Below are 19,786 nucleotides of genomic sequence, written 5' to 3'. Positions count from 1 at the left end.
CCTGTGACTTTAACAAATGAGCAAGGTCCTAATATGGGGCTTTCCTAGAGGGTAGTTTATTTTATAAATGCCTGCAGTAACTAACAATGCCCAGTTATGGAGAGTGTGTCACCATCTGGATGACTGCTCACAGCTGGTATCATAATTTTTGGATCATTCCTTTGGCTTGAATCGAAGTTGCAAAGACAGTATGTAGCTTAAACTAGTTGGCTCAGGAGTAGCAGATCAACTCCAGTCAACATCTAACTTCCACATGTGCATCTCTGCCTGTGCTGTGGTATTGACAGGAGCCTCAATTTATGTGCATGCAGTTTATAAACAGCAAGAATACTGGAAATGAGGTAATATTTTGTATAAACATTTATTTTATAGTTTAAGAACAAGCCATTCAAAACATCTGGAAATCACAGGAACATGAGTAATATATAATAGCAATATCTTAAATATGCATTAGTAATATAAAGTCATCTTTCACTCTGATAGTTACAACTTCATTTTTCTAAAAAGTATTTAAGACATGAAATATGTTTAGGTAATACATATATACAGCATCTAATTTTCTCTCCTCTTTCCAGCGGAGTCTGGGACTCCAGAGGTTTCTGTGATGGAAACAATGTGCTACAACTTGAAGGCTGGATTGGTTTGGATTGTATATGCAGAACTAGGCAAATAATTTACACCCATCATGGCTCTGTGTGCATGTAAGTGACAGAACAGGGGTTTCAGACCCTGTGCACGTGCACTCCCACAGCTGCTCACCTATTCACAACAACCGATGTAGTTATAAATCATTAGGTCTGGAGTTATTTCTAGAATGTCTCTGTATCTATATCCTAACTAAGCTATGACCTACTTTCATTATAACCTCCTGCCCATCAGTGTGCTGTTATGCTTCCAGTGGTGATTTGGTAAAAATGTGTTTGCCTTGTCTCAGTGTGTGCGAATTGATAAATAATTGTGGCTTGATCAGCTCACAGCTGCTTTATCCTCATCTCTAAGGCAAGCAATTCCCTTTCTATTTCATAGGGAAGGTCAGCATTAACTTGCACTTCAAAGTATTGCTTGATTTCTTCTACCTCCTTTTCCCAGAACTCTTTGGAGATATCAAACAGTTCGGTCAGGTTGACATCTTCTAAACCCTTCAAGTTCAAAGCAGCATCAGTGGGGATGTAACCTATGGCAGTTGGTTTGGCAGAGGCTTTCCCTTCAATTCTGTTGAACATCCACTCCAGCACACGGGAATTCTCTCCGAAGCCAGGCCACAGGAATTTCCCTTGGCTGTCTTTCCGGAACCAATTAACGTGAAAGATCCTGGGTAGTTTTGCAGCTGGACGATGGGCCATGCTCAGCCAGTGGGCCAAGTATTTGCCAAAGTTGTAGCCAAAGAAAGGCCTCATGGCAAATGGATCGTGCATAATGACTTTGCCTGTTTGAAACACAAATGGAGAAGGTGAGGGAATAAATAGCACATCTATTCTAAAGCACAAAGATTCAGATCCTCCCAGGGTTTACCCATGATCCCTTCACCACCCTTGTGAGCTTTAAGAAACAACACAAGCATTATCCTTGATGCACAAAAGGTACAAATGAAATTAATTTTTGTTATTAAATTTCTTAAATCTCAGGTCAAGCAGCTTAAATGAAGATTCTCAAGAGATGACTGTCACTCATGCATTTATGTTGAGCTCTAGCAGAAAAGAAAATTTAAATTTGTTTATCCCAGACTGTAACAAGAACTCCCTGTCAAGGCTTCTGGCAACCCTGTGCCTGCATCCTGTTCTGTATGCTTGCCACCTAAGGGATTATTTTGCTTAATTTGACTTTTACAGAGAATTTGGCTGTTAATTCCAGTACAAATATTTTCTATTGTGAAAATGCACAGGTTGCAAAATTAGCTGCCAAGACTGAAATGTGAAAGAGCAGGGGGAAGGAGAGGGCAGGCAGTCCAGAGGGGCCTGCTTTTAATACAGGTAGACAGATTAAATTTTGATTTACCTTTGTGCTCAGCAGCTGCTGTTGCTTCAGATCGCATGGCTGCTCCTACAAATACTCCATGCTTCCAGTTAAAGGCCTCATACACAAGAGGGACACCTATAAAGAACAAAATCACTTCAGTAATTAGAGGTCCCGAAACATTTTTATGGCAGGTTTTGCTATCTGACATAGTGCTGAATGCATGTTACTGGATAATGTATTCTAATTTTTCTTGGGGTTTTTTGCTCAGTTCATTTCCTGCTCTCTTACAGCAAAGAAGTTTAAATGAATGTTTTCCAAACTGGCTACTGATTGCTGAACATATCCAGTGGGAGATATCTGGGACACCAGAATCTCCAGTAGATTTTGGTGGAAATAGAATCTGATCCTGTGGTCCTATTATACTCAGACCTAGCATTACTTCTATTTCTTTTCCAACTTTAGATGACCATTAGCAGAACAATTTATTGTAATTCCTTTTTTTTTTTTTAAACTACCTAAACCAGATTCATTTCTCTAACCATTTGCTAACTGAACTAAAACTACAGGCAAATTGAAACCAATGCAGCAATTTTCTATGTGTCTGGTACCCATGTCAGTGGGTCCCGATCTCCCTCCAGCCCTTTATTATTATTATTATTACCTGGTTTGTGTTAACATCAAACAACTCAGACACTGAAACACCAGTGGCTGGAAGCGTGTGTGCCAAAGGCTAACACAGAGGAATTGGACTAACGTGGTTATTTCCTGGCTTTTGCAGCTGTGAAAGCAAAACCTGTGGCTATGCCCAGCTGTGTGTCAACCCTTCTGTGGCCAGCATTTCAGCCTGGAAAGGTGGCTGCTGCATTTCTTACCAGCTGGTCTGCGGCCTCCAAAAATGATCCCTTCGATGGGAACGCCTTCGGGCGACTCCCACGCAGGATCCATGATGGGGCACTGCCTGGCTGGGGAGCAGAACCTGGAGTTGGGGTGAGCACAAGGTTCTCCTGCACAGAACACAACAAACAGGTCATGATGGCAGAATTAACTTGAATTTATTCATTAATTCCAAAGAAAGCCAAAGAGAGGGCCGTGGTGTGGGCCAGGTACCGTTGTCTGGGGTCCAATCCTTGTTCTTCCACGAGGTCACTGTCACTCCAGCTGGCAGAGGCTCATCAATGCCCTCCCAGTAAACACCTCCATCACTGGTTTCTGCCACGTTGGTAAAGATGGTGTTCTTGAATATGGTTTTAATAGCATTGGGGTTTGTTTTGACTGAGGTTCCAGGGGCGACACCAAAAAAGCCATTTTCAGGATTGATTGCCCTTAAGTTGCCTGGAAGTTAAATGATAAAGAATAAGTAAACCATGCTGATTTAATTCTATCCAGAAGTTTGTAGCATGTCTTACTACACCTACAGCAACCTGTAAAACATTCCAATTTAATTCTCATACCTTGTTCATCAAATTTCATCCAGGCAATATCATCACCCACACACTCAATTTTCCATCCTGGCAGGCTTGGGTTCATCATGGCCAAGTTAGTTTTTCCACATGCACTAGGGAATGCTGCAGCAAAGTACTTCTTTTTACCTTCTGGATTGGTAATTCCCAGGATCTATTGAAAAATTAATGCAACTGTTAAACACAGCCTTTTTTTCTTGCACTTTTCGTTTTGGAGATTGTCTCCAGCAAGTGGAAATGATAAAATATTTAATTAGGCTCATTTGTTCCTACAGAAGAAACACCACATAATATTGTTGACAAATAACTCAAGCTGTATTTTTTAAATCAGAGTCAGCTCTTGCCATTAGAATATCTGTAAGAAATTCTTATATTTTTTTTAAATTTTAGGTCTGTATATAATAAACATTTATTTTTATTCTGCTCATTTATTTTGCTGTGTTTCTCTGTTGAGACAGAAGAAAACCAGGCAATATTCTTTTGGCTGCACAAGTGGAGTAAAAGGAAAGCACTTTGTGCATGGATACTTCTGCTCTTCTCAAAGACCGCAGATATTTTTTTCTAAGGCTGTTCTCTTAAGCACTTTGAAATTCTTTTTTTCAGTGGTATTTTATGGTGGTAGAATGTTTAAAGGACAGCAGAAATTGAAGCCTGGAAGGTTACACAGCAGAACTCCCTTAGAAAATCTGATATTTGCAGGTTTTTGAGTGCACAGACCTCTTTATAATCTGGCCCAGTGATGATGTTCAAGTACACAGGTCTGCCTACAAGAAGTCACTCTCAAAAGTTCCAAATCTTGCTTGTTTTAAGCCATGACAGGTCCTATTTTAAATGTTTAGTACTTGGCCTTGCAAGCAGTTTTCTATTCCTCAGGAGCCTGGCACATGACAGACTCCTATCTAAAGTTACAGGACTATCCATATGAGACTAATTCCATTGATGGCCAGGCGGGTGATGGATTTATGTGGCTCTAATTTGGGGTTTAACGGCTGTTCCAACACACAAGATTTAACAGCATAGATTTTTACCAGCATGTGCTCTGCCAGCCAGCCCTCCTCTTTGGCCAGTCTGCTGGCAATCCGGAGAGCAAAGCATTTCTTCCCCAGCAAGGAGTTTCCTCCGTAGCCGCTGCCAAAGGAAATGATCTCCCTGCGATCCGGGAGATGAGCAATCAGCGTCAGCTCCGGGTTGCACGGCCAGTTGTTGATTAATGGCTCTGCAGAACAGAATGTTGTAGTCATGAATGCAGCAATTTCCATGCTTGATCACGCTGTTGTTTCATCAGCATTGAGCCTCTGACAGCAACTCAGAGCATATGCTTCAAGGAAATCCCTGGTAAGTACTAGGGATAATGATCTCCTTTCCATCAAACTCTCGCTGAGCTTTGATTCCTTTCACTGAGTTTTGAACCTAGTGCTGTTCCAGAATCACCCTGGGCTTCTGTGGTGAGGGTGTCCCACATGCTGAGGACACACACTCAGCTCCAAAGCACAGCCCTGGGCATTTCCAGGGGTTTTTAATGGCTCCTGGGGTTTTTAATGGCTCCAGGAGTTTTTAATGGCTCTTACCTTTTAGCGGCAGAGGGCATCCAACTGAGTGAAGGCATTTTACAAACTCCCCATTGCCCAGGGCTTTCAAAACATCTGTTCCTATCCGTGTCATGATCCTCATGCTGGCCACTACATAGGGTGAATCCGTCAGCTCGATCCCAATCTTGGACAAAGGTGACCCAATAGGCCCCATGCTGAAGGGGATGACATACATCGTACGTCCTGGAAAACAGGGAGTAGCAAGATGTGGCCAAGAGCAAAACAAGGAACATTTGAAGTAACCTTTATAAACATGGAGGTTGTTTCTCAGTCTTTTAAAAACTGTTTGTCTTGTGACAGCTTCTGATGATGTTTAAAGTGCTGCAGCTTTCTGTTTGTCTAATTGTGTAGCAAGAAGTTTTATCTTCAATGCTGAAAGCAGCAATTCAGACAGATTGTCTAGCCAGGAGTAAGGGGAGGCGAAGGCCAAGTTCTCTGTTAGTGTAAATCCCTGAATCTGAAATTATTGCTGTGGATGGGTGGGTCCTTCATTCTCATCTCACTTCCTATCTGCTCCTCAGTTGCTGTGTGACTTTCTGAACCAAGTCACACAAATTTTTGTACTTTGCCACTCTTTAGCAAAACAAGAGTGCTGGAAAGAGACTGAGGACTGTCCTTGCCCAGGTATTTGGGTCTGTGGTAAAGATCTGCATGAAACCAGTCAAGTGACTGTTGGGGGTATAAAGCTAAATCTTCAGCTCAAACTGTTCTTTAAAGATTACAGTAACTTGCAACAGTACAAGTGTCTCAGCATTGCTGAAAGTTCAGTATTAATTATCTTTTTCTTGCCTACCTTGCATGCAGCCTGGGAACCTGGTGTTGAAGGCTTTCTCAAAATCTTCCTCAGACATCCAGCGCCCCAGCTGGCTTGTTCCAGTTTTAGGGATCGGAGTGGTATCTCTCTGCTCTTGAGTGATGATGACAGTTTTGCTCTCAATTCTTGCCACATCTCTTGGGTCAGTGAGAGCCAACCAGCTGCATTTCACCAAAAGCCAGGAAATTAGACTTTAATGATCAATATAGCATTTTTACCCTTCTGTGGGTCTACTTTAGCACAAAAGGCTGCTAAAACAATGCTTTGTAAGGCAAAAATTAGTGACAAAGCAGTATTACAGGTAATATCAAAAATCAGATATATTCTCTCACAAAAATTGCTTTAAGACTTTCCAGTAATAATAAAAAATTATATGGCCTAGGAAATTCTTGTTACATGTTAATACTCCTTTGCCTCTTATCTCAGCCTTATTTTCTGTTGCTAACTTTGAGGGAAAGTTAATCTTGTTTAATTCTCATTCTCATCAGTGTGAAGTTGTTTTGTAGGGGGACCACAAAATGATGCCTCAAGCTAAGTGGATGCCAAGGAAAGTAGTTTAAGTGTTGGTATATGTGCCAGAGGGATCAGAACCCAGCTTAGTGAATTGGCATAGTCCCTTAAATTAGAGGCATCACAAAGGAAATACTGAGTATAAGCACGATCATTAAAAGCGAAGGAGTTCATTAAAGGGGATCCTTTTCCCCCTCTAAGGAATTTTTTTGCCATCTATTTACGACAGAGGGGATTGTTTTACATTTTCACCTCTGTGCATCGAAATTTTCCACGAGTATAAAAATGTTCTAGTTGGGCTGTCATAACCATCATCACTACAGCTAAGCATATAATTAACAATGAATAATTTATCTGGTGAATCTTGCCCTTTTCTCTCCCAAATAGTCTGCAAACAGATTGCCAAATTCCTGCACTTAGTTATTCAAAAGTCTTTGCAGATTTCTCCCATGAAGATCTCGTGGTTGGCACGTAATTCTTGAGTATGCACTTGTTGTTAATATTCTCCTTTCACGTTCAGTTAGTTGGGAGAAATTATGAAATATTTGAAAAAAGTATTTGCAGAATACATTAGAGTCAAAGCTCATCGGCACGATATGAATAATGCCTGTACTGAATAATATTTGAACACCCACAGACCTATTTGAATGCCACAAAAAAGTATGTGATGAATAAACTAATTGGCTAAAATAGTAGAATTCTTCAAAAGAAGATCTGCTCAATAATATTTAGCCGTTGCTAATGATAAATTACGTAAGTCTCATGACATTATTTCAGTTCCCTGATGTAACTAATCAATAGAGAAAATGTACAGTTGATAGTCCAACTGAATAATATGCTTTATGCTAATTTTTAGAGGAAAAAGTTTGCTTTTCCTGAGTATTTCACCTATGTAAGCTAAAGTTCCAAAATGTTCATGGAAAGCAAATATTGGAGAGTTATAAGAAGTTTTTAAAGTAAACAGGATACAAAATGAATTTTCCAATTCTGAGATGATACTTGACTTCATTTAGGCTACTCACCAGTTCTCATACTTGTTCAGCTTCTTGATCATGCCTTGTTCTACCATGATGTCCAGAATTTTCTTGTTCTCTTCTTCCGAGCCATCGCAGATGTGGATGCATTCAGGCTGGCACAGCTTGGCATTGGTCTCGATGAAATTCCTCGCTTCTGGAGAGAGACTCTCCCAATCCCCCTGCACAACCTTGGGCATGACGTTCATATCGGCTTTCAGCTGTGGGGGCATTATTGAAGCTGTTGTGTGTCTCGTTGATGGCTGTAAAATACTGATCACAATCTAAAATCAAACAGATTAGGTATGTTAGCTTAGTTACGTTCTAACCAGCGTCACAAAGCCTAACAACATATAACACACAGAATTTGCAATTGTCTAGATTATGTACTGCTTTAAAATCAAGGTAGGGAATTTGGATCACTGCTAATTTCAAGAGGCCATTCTACTAATTTAAGGTGGAAAAAATAGAGGCCATTCTACTTACTGTCTATGGAAGCTGGAGCTGGATGCCAGAGAGGATTTTGCTGTACCTTTCAGTTGAGCCCGTTTCACTTGCTTTGGAGCTCTCTTGAAATTGCTGGTTTCCAAGGATGCACCTCCTTCCTTAAATATGCTTCATGGTAGTGTCCATCCCACCAGTTGAGGTGAAGGAGGCTTGTCTTTTACATCACCACTGGATGTGTCTTGGGACAGTGCCACTGACATTGTCATCATGCAGAGTTGTCAACAAAGCAGCCCTGGCGGGGTAATCATTTAACAGGCTTGATTAATGAATGCTGAAAGCAGAGGTTCTTAGCCCCTGGGTTTGCTGTTTTGAAGCAGTTACAAAATTTAGCAGTTTAACCAAACTTTGATCCATTTTGGCTTTGAAATGAAAAACGTCATAACTTCTCGGCGTGTGGGAAAGGTTGAGTACAAAGAGTTTCTGGAACCAGGAACACGGAGGTCATGCACGGAGGCAAAGTGCAGTTGGCACATTTTGTAGGCAGATGGTCACTAGCTGGCTGTGAAGTGGAGGCTCGTCCAAGGAGTGTTTACTCACCTTGGGAACATTGCCTGATCTGGGTATAAAGTTCAACAGAGAGCACTGACAGGCCTGAATAACCACTACGTAAGGCCCACAGCTCTTATTTTTGTCTATGCAGTTCTAAAAAAATCCCTAGCAATATAAATCTTAAGTGTTGGGGTTCCTTCAATGCAGGCAAGGGAGTTTTTGTTTATGGCTTGTTTTAGGCTCTTGCAAACTAAAGAGTTATTTCCTTTTGCTACAACCTCAGAAGAGGCAGAGCGGCAACTGTCTCAATAATTAACCTCCTCTTTCAAATATTATGTTTTATTTTACTGGGAGTTCTATGGGGGCGAGGTGTCATAAAATATTAACCCATCCCTAAATTAGTACTCAGAGCAAAAGCACAGAACTGCTCTGGACAGGGGCTGCACACTGTTGTTCTGTGGGTGAAGTGCACTGTGTGTATGTGTACACAGACTTGAGTCTGTATCTGTTTCCGTTGTGGCACTATCTGATATCAACAGCCACTATTACTCTTATAATTCTGAGGTTATCTCAGTGTGATATCAGACTCTTGAGTGTCATCTCAGGCACTTTGAGCTCTTGTCTCTGTTTCTGCAGCTGTGTCTTTAGCTTCCCCTATTCCATTTTAGACAATTGTGACCATAAAGAAAGGTGGTCTTCATGTCTATTTGTCCATGCAGTCTGGGTGTATGAAGACTGAAGTATTTCAGACAAACAGAACTGTAGAAACAAACCTGCTGCCATTTCCTCTCCCTCTATTTATACCCAGTCTTAGCAAAGCATCTGGACCCTGGATAAGGTGATGCATTTGTGCCAACTTGTGACTTTTTTGTATTGATGGGGCTCCTACCATGGTTGTCATTGGTAGTTTGCAGAGCAGGAAATCTGGGATTCCCAGCTAAGTTTCAGGGAGTTCTGAAAAGCAACAAAATAGACTTATTTTGTATAAAGGGTGTTCACAAGCCAGCTGTTGCTCAGGTTTGTGAGGCAGTTGGATGTTCTCAGCAAGAACCTTGCTGGGGCAGCCAGCAGTGACTTGCAACCCCCAAAAAGCCAGGCTGGCAGAGCAGCACACCTTCCCACCTGCAAGTCTGAAACACTGCAGAGCTGGCTCTCCCAATGCAGGAACACCCCTGGGGCTGCACCCTCTATCTCCCCTGCAAAGCCTTTTATTGTGTTTTGTAAATAAGGGAAGAAAACAGTGAGGTAAGAGGGGCTGTCCTTGATGCATGGCAAGGCCAAACATTCTCGAAAAGGAAAACAAAAATCTGGTGGGATAAGAGGTGCTAAAGAATGCTCCAGATAGGGCTGTGATGTAAGCAAAGATAAAATCCAAAACCAATTTAATTATGGCAAAGCTGGTGTTTGTCTTCAGAGTCCACATACTGTGGTGTTGGTGGAGCTGATCAAAAATATTTTCCTTTTAAAACATGTCATAAAGAACTTTCATTAAAAATAAAATGGAGCATAACCTTTAGTAATACTAAGCAGAGCCCTTTTTCAGAGAAGTACAAAAATACTGAGTGCTTTTTGCCAGGTAAGTCAGTGTACATAGAAATAACTGAGAGTAAGCCAGCAATGTTCAGTTGTCAGGAAGACAGTAGACCAGGAAATTATCATATTTCAGCACAAGTAAAATCAGAATAAAATATTGCATACTACAGTGTAATACAGCAGAATCAGTCCTAGTGTCTCTAGGTTTTGAGAGGAGGAAAAAAAATTCCCAAACCCAGAGCATTAATTTCTGCCAATTAAATTACAGTCAGGCAGGTGTTGTGCAAATTTTCTAACACTGCAATCCTAACCTCCCACAATCTTGCTATACAAACTGTGGGCTTCTCTTGAGAAGACACTAAATATGCCAAATTGGTGGCACTGTGTTATGAACATATGTCCATTAAAAATCACATTAAGGATTCCAAATGTTTTTCATTTGTGATGGCAGCAGGGCTCGAGTACAGATGTCCACTGGGAATTCTAGACACTTCAGCATCAAATTACTTGTATTTAGGTAACACCTCCCATCAGAGGATCTCAAAGCATATCACAAACACACAGTAAGCCTCAAGCCCCTATATAAAACACACATAGTATTTGGTGCAGTGAAATAACTGGAGCATATGCAAATCAAGGCCAGGATTTTTTTCAAGAATCTTCTCATTTAGAGATTCAGCTTTTAGAAAGCCAACAGAAGGCATTAAAGGTTTTATGTGAAGATAGTGAATTCTCCTAACACCCACTGTTTCCCACACAAAAACCCAGATGTAGCACTTCCAATGGCTCAGTTACAGTGGTCTTGAGGTGTCACCCAGTACCAGTGGGTGCTGCTGTCTGGATTCAGTTTCTGGAAGATTTCACTAATGGCAAACACGGAAGGTGGTATGGGGAAATGTAAGGCCTTTTAAAAAAGAGTTATCTTGAATATAAAGTTTATTTTCCATTTAAATGAGAAGCCTTTTTTAGTAGTAACTGCATTATAATGCTCATCTAATAGCTGATAGGATTTCTTCTGATTGAACTTTTTTTGGCACTTTTTCTCTGTGCTTCTTGACACTTGAATGTGATGCTTATCAGGTGCCTTCTTGGAAGCTGTCAAATCATTTAAATGTGTGTGAATCTGACATTTCAAGATGACAGTGTTCAACAAGTGCCTTGAAAGGAGGGGTTTTAGGATGTTTGCTTTGATGGACGCTATTCAGGTTGCTCAAAACAGAAGTTTTGGAGCACTTCAGGTTTTACAGACTTACTAGAACTCAATAAATGTAAAGGTTTTTAGACGCTCAGAAAAAGTGTCATTAGAAAGCTTAACTCATCACTACAAACCAAGGTGCAACAAAGCACTCACAGTGAGATCTGAAAGTTGTTAATGGCTTATAATAATACTCAGAAATTCCACTTCCCTCCCATTGCTAATTCTCCTACATAGTGTCACCTCTAAGGAGTTTGTCACTTGGGTATTTTGCTATAAACTGTAGGTTTTTTAAAGATTCTCTGAGCTGTTCTACTAACGGAAGAGCACTGCCTCTGGATTGCTATTTCTGTGGTGTTCTGCTCAGCTGACACTGAGCACACTCTGACAGCTGCTGGACTGGATACCACAGAGTCCAGACCCAAGGGCAGCCCTTGCAAGCTCATAGAGAGCAGGGATCATTCTCTCAATTTCCAAAAGAAAACGTGAACCGTGCAAATTGCCTTGCAGTTGCAAAAGAGTCTGTGAGCGAGCCAAGGGCTTGTTCCAGACCCCGCGCAGCGCCGGGCGGCATTTCCACCTCACAGCCCCTCTCCTGCAGGCAGCTCTTCAGCACTGACCCACCTGCAGGAGGGCTGGGGGCCCTGCCACGTGTGCTGCACGCTCCCCTCCATGTGTGCTGCGTGAGCCCTGAGGCTGAGCCTCTGCCACCGGCCTCAACAGGCAGCAACAAACTGTGGGCACGGCGCTTTACCTCCTGCTCACCTCCTTTCCGACCCTAATCCATATAGGATTGGGCAGATTGTAAAATATGCTGTTTGTGGATCCCTACAAAAGGCAATGTAATTTTTTTGGCCCGCGTTCAAAATGAAGTTGCTTGTTCTGATGGCAGAGGAGTGGAAAAAATCCACCCAGATTTATCACTATTAGACTGTACTTCCATTAGCCTATCCAGCATTTTCAGCTCGACCACAGACATTTCTCAAAATAAATGGAAGGAAGTTTCAGCAGGAAAGATGCACTGGTGCATGTTTAAAGTCTCTAAACAAAGTCATCAACTTTTGATGCTTCGTTTAGTATCAGCTCAAGTGCTCAATCCTGAGCTATATTTTAAAGAAAGTCCTGGTTGTGCCACAGTACATGCCAAGGCTGTCATTACACCATGGGCACACTGCTTTCTAGCTTTCTGCTTTGGCAGATAAAACAGTTATTATTGTTATTATTATTACTTTATTTTTAAGCTCACTTTTACAGGCTCAGCTCTGGAGATGGGATTAAGACATGTAATTTTAACTTTGATGAGCAGTCAGTTCTCTGGAGCCATTACTTGAGCTGTGACTCTAACCTGGGGACTCTTCCCTAAAGGAATCCTGTTATTTTTTTTAAAGCACCCTGTCAAGGATCAGTGTGAGTATGTGAGTAATGGGCTCTGTAGCCACTGGTACCTAACCAGTGGCCAGGTATGTGTAATTCTGTTAGACTGGGAGCTCTTCTCATCTACTGAAGAAGGTCTCAGTCATATGGAGAGTTTGGGCCCACCAAGACTTTGACTAACTTTACCCTAGCCACAACAGAATTATGATTTTTGCATGGTTAATGCAGGGCTTTTTTGCTGGATGAACGGCAGAACCACAGCCAGGAGAGAAGGGGACAAACCATACTAACCAGAGTGAAAAACAGTCAGCAAAAGGTTTGTGTTTCCCTTTACCTTTCAGCATCTGCTCTGCTCAGTCCCACAAAGCCCAGATGGCTCCAAATCCAGTTTGCAAATAAAAATGGTTACCCTTGCTGGAGTGAAATCTCTTTACCACAGAGGTGTGTGCTTGTGGCTGTCAAGGACTTCCTGCTTCCTACTTGAGTAGGGAACAGACAAATCCTTGCACATGAGTTCAAGCACCTCTTGTTCACGAATTTCTGCTTCCTGTGGATGACTGATGTTCTGCTAACTGTGCCCTTTTACAGAGACCTCACCTCAGGCCTAAAGAAATTTTTATATTCCAAATTTATTTATTTTCTCTAGGATGGGACAACCCTAGCTCCCCTGACTCCTTCCTCTTGCATGCCGTTCCTTACTTCTCTGCGATGCTTTGCTGCTAGCAGCACTGTGCTGGCAGTTGTCCTTTCAGGGTTACCCAGCTCTACTTCTCCTAGTTTGGTGGATAGCTGCCAGTTAGAGAAACTTAAAACCTCATTAAACATGATCACTATCTTTCTCATTTTTGTCTGTGCCACAGACCATCCCTGCTGGGTTCTCTCTAGGTTACTGTAATGCAAATAGTAAGTTCCTACTTGAAATGAAAAACATTTTCTAGAAACTGTTTTCTCCTTCAATAGCAACACAAAAGCAGCATCTTGGGCTGAACTGTGTCTTCTGTTTCAAGTGAGGTTTGTTCTATACTTTTTCCCCAGGAAAACAGCTTTGATTAATATTTCAAGCATTTTATAACACTAAAAGCCAAACAACAAGATAGAAAAGCTGATTATGCAGAAATGAAAGCCAAGCTACATCTAAAGGTCAGAAGGCAAAAGTGCCTATGTCAAGCACTACATACCTTTTGGTTCTTGAACCTGGCAGCTAGAGGAAAATCAACATTGCACAAAAACCAATAATCCCTGTAATGAATCCTCTGTTTACTGGAAAACTCTTATGTAAGTGTTAACAGGTCAGGTGAAATCCTACATACTGTACACTTCTGCTTAGCACCGTTCTAACAGACATAAGGCAACAACAGTGGACAAAAATGGGATTCTTTTCAATGTACAGGCACTTTTGTTTGGTCAGGGTAAATGGTTCCTACCAGACAAATGCCACAATTATGATTATTTCTACAAACAACACTCAGTTAAGAGATCAGGAGTTCAACTGGACCTGGATATCATGCTTTTTTTTCTTATGCTTTTAGGAAGACACAATTCTGACTGCTACATGTGCATCTTTGACTGACCATCTGTAAGTGTCTCCAAATTTACTGATTCAGGATGATATATTTGCATATGAATACTGTTTATGTAAAGAGAAGTTTCTCACTTGTGTGCTTAAACCACTATGTACAAATGAACAGTAACCAACTTGCATTCTGCAAAAAAAAAAAATTAAAAACCCCATGCACTTGCTAACCTTGTAAAGATCAGGTATTTCCTCTAAATAGCACTAAGTACCTTTTTATTTTATGTGCAGCATAGATGTTCTCTGCCCAGAAAACCTTAAACAAAAGATGGGTATGAATGACAGATCGAGACTTTCAGTTTGTAGAGGCAGCTCTGAATGCAGTAATAACTGTGATTCACAAAACGTGTCACCCAGGTATTCTCATCTGCTTTCTAGACACTGCCTCATCTTGATGTTTAAGTTACAAGGACTATAAGATTGGCTTTGTTTCTTACAGGAGCAGAAAAGATGTACAACTAAGCCTGCTATACCATATTTCCATTACCAGTTCCTGATGGAGAGGCCTGGGGCTATCTGGTTGCGGACTTTAAGTCATGGTTCAACATTGTAGCAGTGCAAAAAACTAAGATTTAAGGTGTTTGTGCTGATAAATATCACAGACTACACCTCCTGCTGTTCAGTGAAGTGACATTAATATACAAGTTGCTAAATACTCCCTTAAATTTTCTTGATTTCTTTAGATTTTTTAATTAAGATGTTGATTTGGACTCCTCAGAAAGTTTAATGCCCAAGAGGATTTGTCATCTGAGCTGGAAAAAAAAGTGCACAGGAACCCACTGCTCTTCTGAACCCACCAATCGTCTCCTTACTGCTGATTTTGCAGGGTTTAACCTGTACTTGCTGCACATCCACGTGGAAGCAGAATTTGAACTCCTCCAGGTTTGTACATCTCACTCACAGATTTATTAGGAAAATCATTTAATAGTCTCATTCTTCAGTGATCCTATTAACTTCCAAGTTTTGGTGTCTGTTCAGCTGTGCACAAAGAGCTGTTCTCAGAACTGTTTTCCTGATTAAAGATTAACAGTGCGATAAAAGAAGGAAACATGGGCATCCTTGGAGTTTGTTTCTTACATCAGCTGGGTTAAACCTTTACTATCTTTTCTCACTGTGTATCTTCTATCTGTGTTTGGCAATCAAATTCTGCACAGCTCCAGCACGTTTCCCCCAGTTTAGTCAAAACAAGAGGAAAACTTTCTGCCTTTTAAACTTTTAACTCTTCCACCCTTGCACAAACAGCAACAGAAACCTGTAATAACTAACTAAGGCGAGTTGTACTAAAAACTTTCTTTGCTATCTTTTGGATTAAAGAGTATTCTGTAAAAACAGTGGAAGTCACTGAGGTGTAGTTAACTGTATAACCACACTAATGTCTTTTGAAATGGAATAAGTGATATGCTTCTCAATAAACATCCTTCTTCCAAACAGATCCAGGCACGCAGCTCTGCTGTTTGCCACAAGGAGCAAATTGTGTATTAGTGGATGGCAGGATTGTTTCTAAATATATCATAATGTTAGATGAAACAGTTAATAGACAAATTGCAATTATGGTTAATAATTTTTAGACCACTTCCCTGACTTGTGTCTAAGCAATCAATCATCCCTGGTACTTTCAGCTCCAATAAGCTTATGCTAAATACTTCCCCTTTTATATATCCCACATCTGTACTCTATTAGGTCTTGGTTTTTTGTCCTGCTATACAATTATAATAATTTACAGTATGGAGCAGGATTTTAAGAGCATAGACAATACTTAAAAGCATTAAGTCTTTTAACTTAATAGGAGTTGCTTTTGTTGTGCTGCAAGAACCACTCATATTTACAGAAATGATTTGTCTCCTCCAAGTCAAGATGAGCATTGGAGAGAGAGCAAAGCCTGGCTTTCCCTGTGCCTTAGGCACAACCCAAATTTAGCTGATCCTGCATGAACAGCACAGTCCAAGCACTGTGCCCTGAGACAGCTCTGCAGCTCTGCTCACCCTCCTCTTTGCATGAGAAGTGGTAATTTATAGCTTGCCTAGACACTAGTCAATCAATACCCTCCAGCATGATTTCCATCTGGCTTTGCTGTGCTGTGCTCCCATCTTCTCTCTGCTTTGGGGATTCAGCAAGGAAACAAGTAGGACTGTATGTTCTGATGTTCCTGGGTCTGAGGTCTGACTAGTTTTTTATATGACTGTAGCAATAGGGAGCAGAGAATTGTGTTCTTTGGGGCAGGCAAGAAACCCAAGTCAGATCCAAATCCTAACTGATGTCTGCTAAAATAAACTGTAGCTTCCATCTCTGAACCAGAGGTCTAGGGGAAAAAAATAAAAAAATTAATAATATTCTTCTTTCCAAGTGATCAAACTGTATATTTTCTCCTGAGAATATTCCAGGCCAGCACTGAAGCACTGACTTAATTCTGAATCTGCAAGATTCAGTTGCTTAGAACAGCATCAAAAAGAACATAACTTTTTATCTCACTCATTAGCTGATGTGCTTTTTTTTTTTTTTTTAATTAAGGTTTTTGGTGGTCTCTGAAGAAATGCTTCATATTTGTGAAAGTGGGACACCAAAGAAACAAGGAGCATCAGAAAATACAGCAAAAAGACTTCAACCATTTAGTGACAGCTTCAAGACCTGAGCAACATTTAAAGGAGCCAGATGAATTAGAAGATTGTAAAAGTATCTCCGCTTTCTCTGAAGCAGGTGATGGTGTGAAGGAGGTTATGTGGTGCTGTCATTATTAAGAGGGGCAATATCTCACTGCAAAAGAGGTGCTGAAGGTAGTGATTGTCCCTGGGGTAGGAGGAAAGGGAAGGCATGTGTGTTTGCAGCCTGGTGCTAAGGCACACACACCACTGACAGGTGCGGTGTGAACGCGACACATACTTGGAAACAAAAGTGAGACATTGGTGGAAAGTGAAAATGGAAAACTTTCCAGATGCCAGGTGGAAAATTATATTAAAGCTGTCAAAATAAGTCACAACAAAGACTGGGTTTTCTCCTAGACTAACAGGAGTCATGTTCTGGAGAAGAATGGAGATTTCAACTACAAGGCAGAGTGTCATAAATGAAACAATTATGAGCACTGGAGGTTAAATTTGAACCTATTTGTTTTGGGGTTTTATGCTTTGGTCTCTTTATTTTTCCTTTTTCTCTTTCAAGTGCACTGCAGCATTCCTGATTTACTCTACAGTTTGTGGACAGGTCAAAAATGTGTAAATAAATCCCACTGTCGTTGCTTCACATAGTTATCTACTCTGGGCCTAATTCCAAGCCCTGTTAAATTGATGGCAATCCTTCCATTGGCATCGGAGGAGTGCAGTTTAGAACCTGTGATGGAGGTGCAAAGCATCACCAGAGAGGATGGATAAACAGCCTCTGCAGTCATCCAAAGTGAGTTTCTGAAACACAGTAAGGGAAGCAAACCTTGAACTACATTCAAGGTCAAATATGCTTTATGTATATGGCAATGGAGCTTTTAAAAAAGTCAGCTCCACCTAACACACATTAAACATCTTAAATATTATAAAAGACATTATTCAGTTTTAAGACTGAAAATCTGAGCAGATAACCCAGTATTTTACTTTAAAAAATCAGCTGCACTGTTTATACTTGGGTGGAAAACCACAGATCAGAACAAAGTTTGCTGTGTTTCCTTAGTGCAGCCAAGGAAATTTACTCTGCTGATTGAGGATTTTACTTGTCCATGTATTCACTTTCATGCACTGGTAGATTCTTATCAGTAATTTATCTGCAATTTTGTGGCTGAATTTTGTTTCTTTATGTAATGTTACTTTAGCACAAGAAAATGTGCCTACATTAAATTCCTTTTGCTCCTTATGAAATACCCCTAACAAACAATAATTCATTGTGAACGCTTACCCCCCAAAGTATAATTATGATTTAAAATATAAAATACATCTCTATTCTTTCGTGATAGACTTTTCATGCAGGATGTTGATGTGTTAGATAGAATCAGACTCCCAGAGGAGTGGGTAGAAGCTTGATTGCAGCTAGAGATAGAGAATGCAGCAGCAGCAGTAACTGGAGACTGTTCACACAACACACCATAATGGCCATTATGGAGCTGTTAACCTCTAGTGTGTCAAAACCTACTCAGAAACTGGCTGAATTCATAGATTGCTGATCCAAGTGGTTCCTTTAAATTCAGCAAAAAATGAACTGAAGGGCTATTCTGCATTTGAGCTATAAATCCTTGGAAATATCGGTTAATAATGGAAATAATGACAGACCTTTACTGTAGCTGCATGGATGGTGCTGGTATTAATAATGCAGAAGTGCATGGCAGGACAGCTCTTAGAAGTTGCTGTCTGCTGAAGTGCAGAAAACCTCATTAAAACAACCTAAAGGATGGTGTGTTATTATAACTTTTTTCCTACAGTGCCCTTCAACTATCATAATATATGGTGCAACTTGAAAAGATCTAGAAATGTGTAAGAAGTAAAATCTCTGGCCACAGTTGCCAGCAGCCTAATTATGTGAATATACTGTGTACTCTGCATCCTGTTCTTTAGTTTTGAGAGCCTGTGGATTTGTGGATGATGAATAATGTGGTGTCTAACCAAAATATCATCACTAAATTGCTGGAATAGATATTCAGCCTTAAATAATTGCTTTGGATTTGTGTTGAATCCAAGCAGTAGAATAGTTATGACTAAGCTGCAGTTGTTAAATGTAAACATGTTGTATTATTTTTGCATTTAAGGTTTTACAGAACTGTGGATAGGAGTGGTTGTTGTCAAGGGCGTTTATGGGATTTTCAGTCGATGTCTCTGAGGATGAGGTCTAATAACCCCACCTCATCGGAGGGTGCTGCTCAAAGGCCAGTGGTGTGGGCTGCTGTTTGTGCTACAGATATTTCACAAATGCCAGTTGTCCTGGGTTACTTCTACAGACAAGGAAAGCCACCACTTGGTTTGGGGCTTTGATTAGTGTTTGGTAATTCAGCTTAACAGGATCCGGGCCACGTTGCGCTGCAGTCCCTGTGCAATGTACTGTACCCTGCAATGCACAGAGCTAATATTTAGATGTAAAGCTCCAAATTTATCGTCTGCAATGGCATATAATAGAGCATTCAAAGTCAGTGGGTTTTATAAGATGTTTGATGGCTGGAAATTACTAGTCTAGAAGGGTACACAAGATTAAATGTTCAGTCACTCAAACTGTGCAAGTTTACCTCAAAGACATTTTCACAATGCCTTTGGAGAAAGAAGTATTTCAACTTATTCTCACTGAATAACCAATCCTGGCCTAAGGTACAGCGTAACGATGCTTATACATCGCTCCACTGCCTCTGCAAAGCCACTTGAGCCAGTTTTGTACAACACTTCTGCGGCGGCAGCGTGAGGCGGCCCTTCAGCAGCACTCCAGCACCGGGCTCCCGGCTGGAGGCTTTCCGCCACAGAAACACGGCAAGTGCTTCAGATATTTCCCAAGTGGAGAAACCAATTGAGCTCAGCACCGTGGTCTCCAGCAAAGTGGGAGCAGAAGGTTAAGGGCCTACAATTAAGGGTGAGAGAGCTTCATCTTTGCTAGCTCAGAGGGTGAGAAAACGGCAGCTGCTCTGACAGGACTTGCTGTGTGGGGGGATCCAGGAGCACCGGGCACCTGGAGCATTGGGAGGGAAACCTCTGCAGGTTCGGGCCTTTGTGTTTTGTAGGGAATTAACAGGTGAGAAGCAGCTGTTCTCTAGAAACTACCCACGAGTGGGTTCCCACACCAGCTGCTGCTGAGGGAGCGGCCCAGGGAGGCAGAGACGGCC

The 19,786-nt window shown here is 41.1% G+C and overlaps 1 protein-coding gene across 1 annotated transcript; it reads right to left on the bottom strand.

Annotated features, from left to right (window-relative positions):
- Positions 1-345: 345 nt before the first annotated feature.
- Positions 346-7,986, bottom strand: PCK1 (phosphoenolpyruvate carboxykinase 1). The gene is made up of 10 exons (XM_041417851.1): positions 7,829-7,986; positions 7,352-7,626; positions 5,799-5,980; positions 4,985-5,188; positions 4,445-4,632; positions 3,408-3,570; positions 3,064-3,288; positions 2,829-2,960; positions 1,996-2,091; positions 346-1,426 (listed from the first exon to the last, which is right to left on the bottom strand). Exons 2-10 carry the CDS (start codon positions 7,573-7,575, stop codon positions 972-974), a joined length of 1,869 nt encoding a protein of 622 aa, XP_041273785.1. The 5' UTR covers positions 7,576-7,626; positions 7,829-7,986; the 3' UTR covers positions 346-971.
- Between the last annotated feature and the right edge of the window lie 11,800 nt (positions 7,987-19,786).

Source organism: Onychostruthus taczanowskii, unplaced genomic scaffold (genome assembly GCF_017590055.1).
Source record: "Onychostruthus taczanowskii isolate IOZ18803 unplaced genomic scaffold, ASM1759005v1 scaffold57, whole genome shotgun sequence".
Taxonomy (NCBI): domain Eukaryota; kingdom Metazoa; phylum Chordata; class Aves; order Passeriformes; family Passeridae; genus Onychostruthus; species Onychostruthus taczanowskii.
The sequence above is the reverse complement of the archived record's forward strand: the minus strand, read 5'-3'. Positions and strand labels throughout refer to the sequence as shown.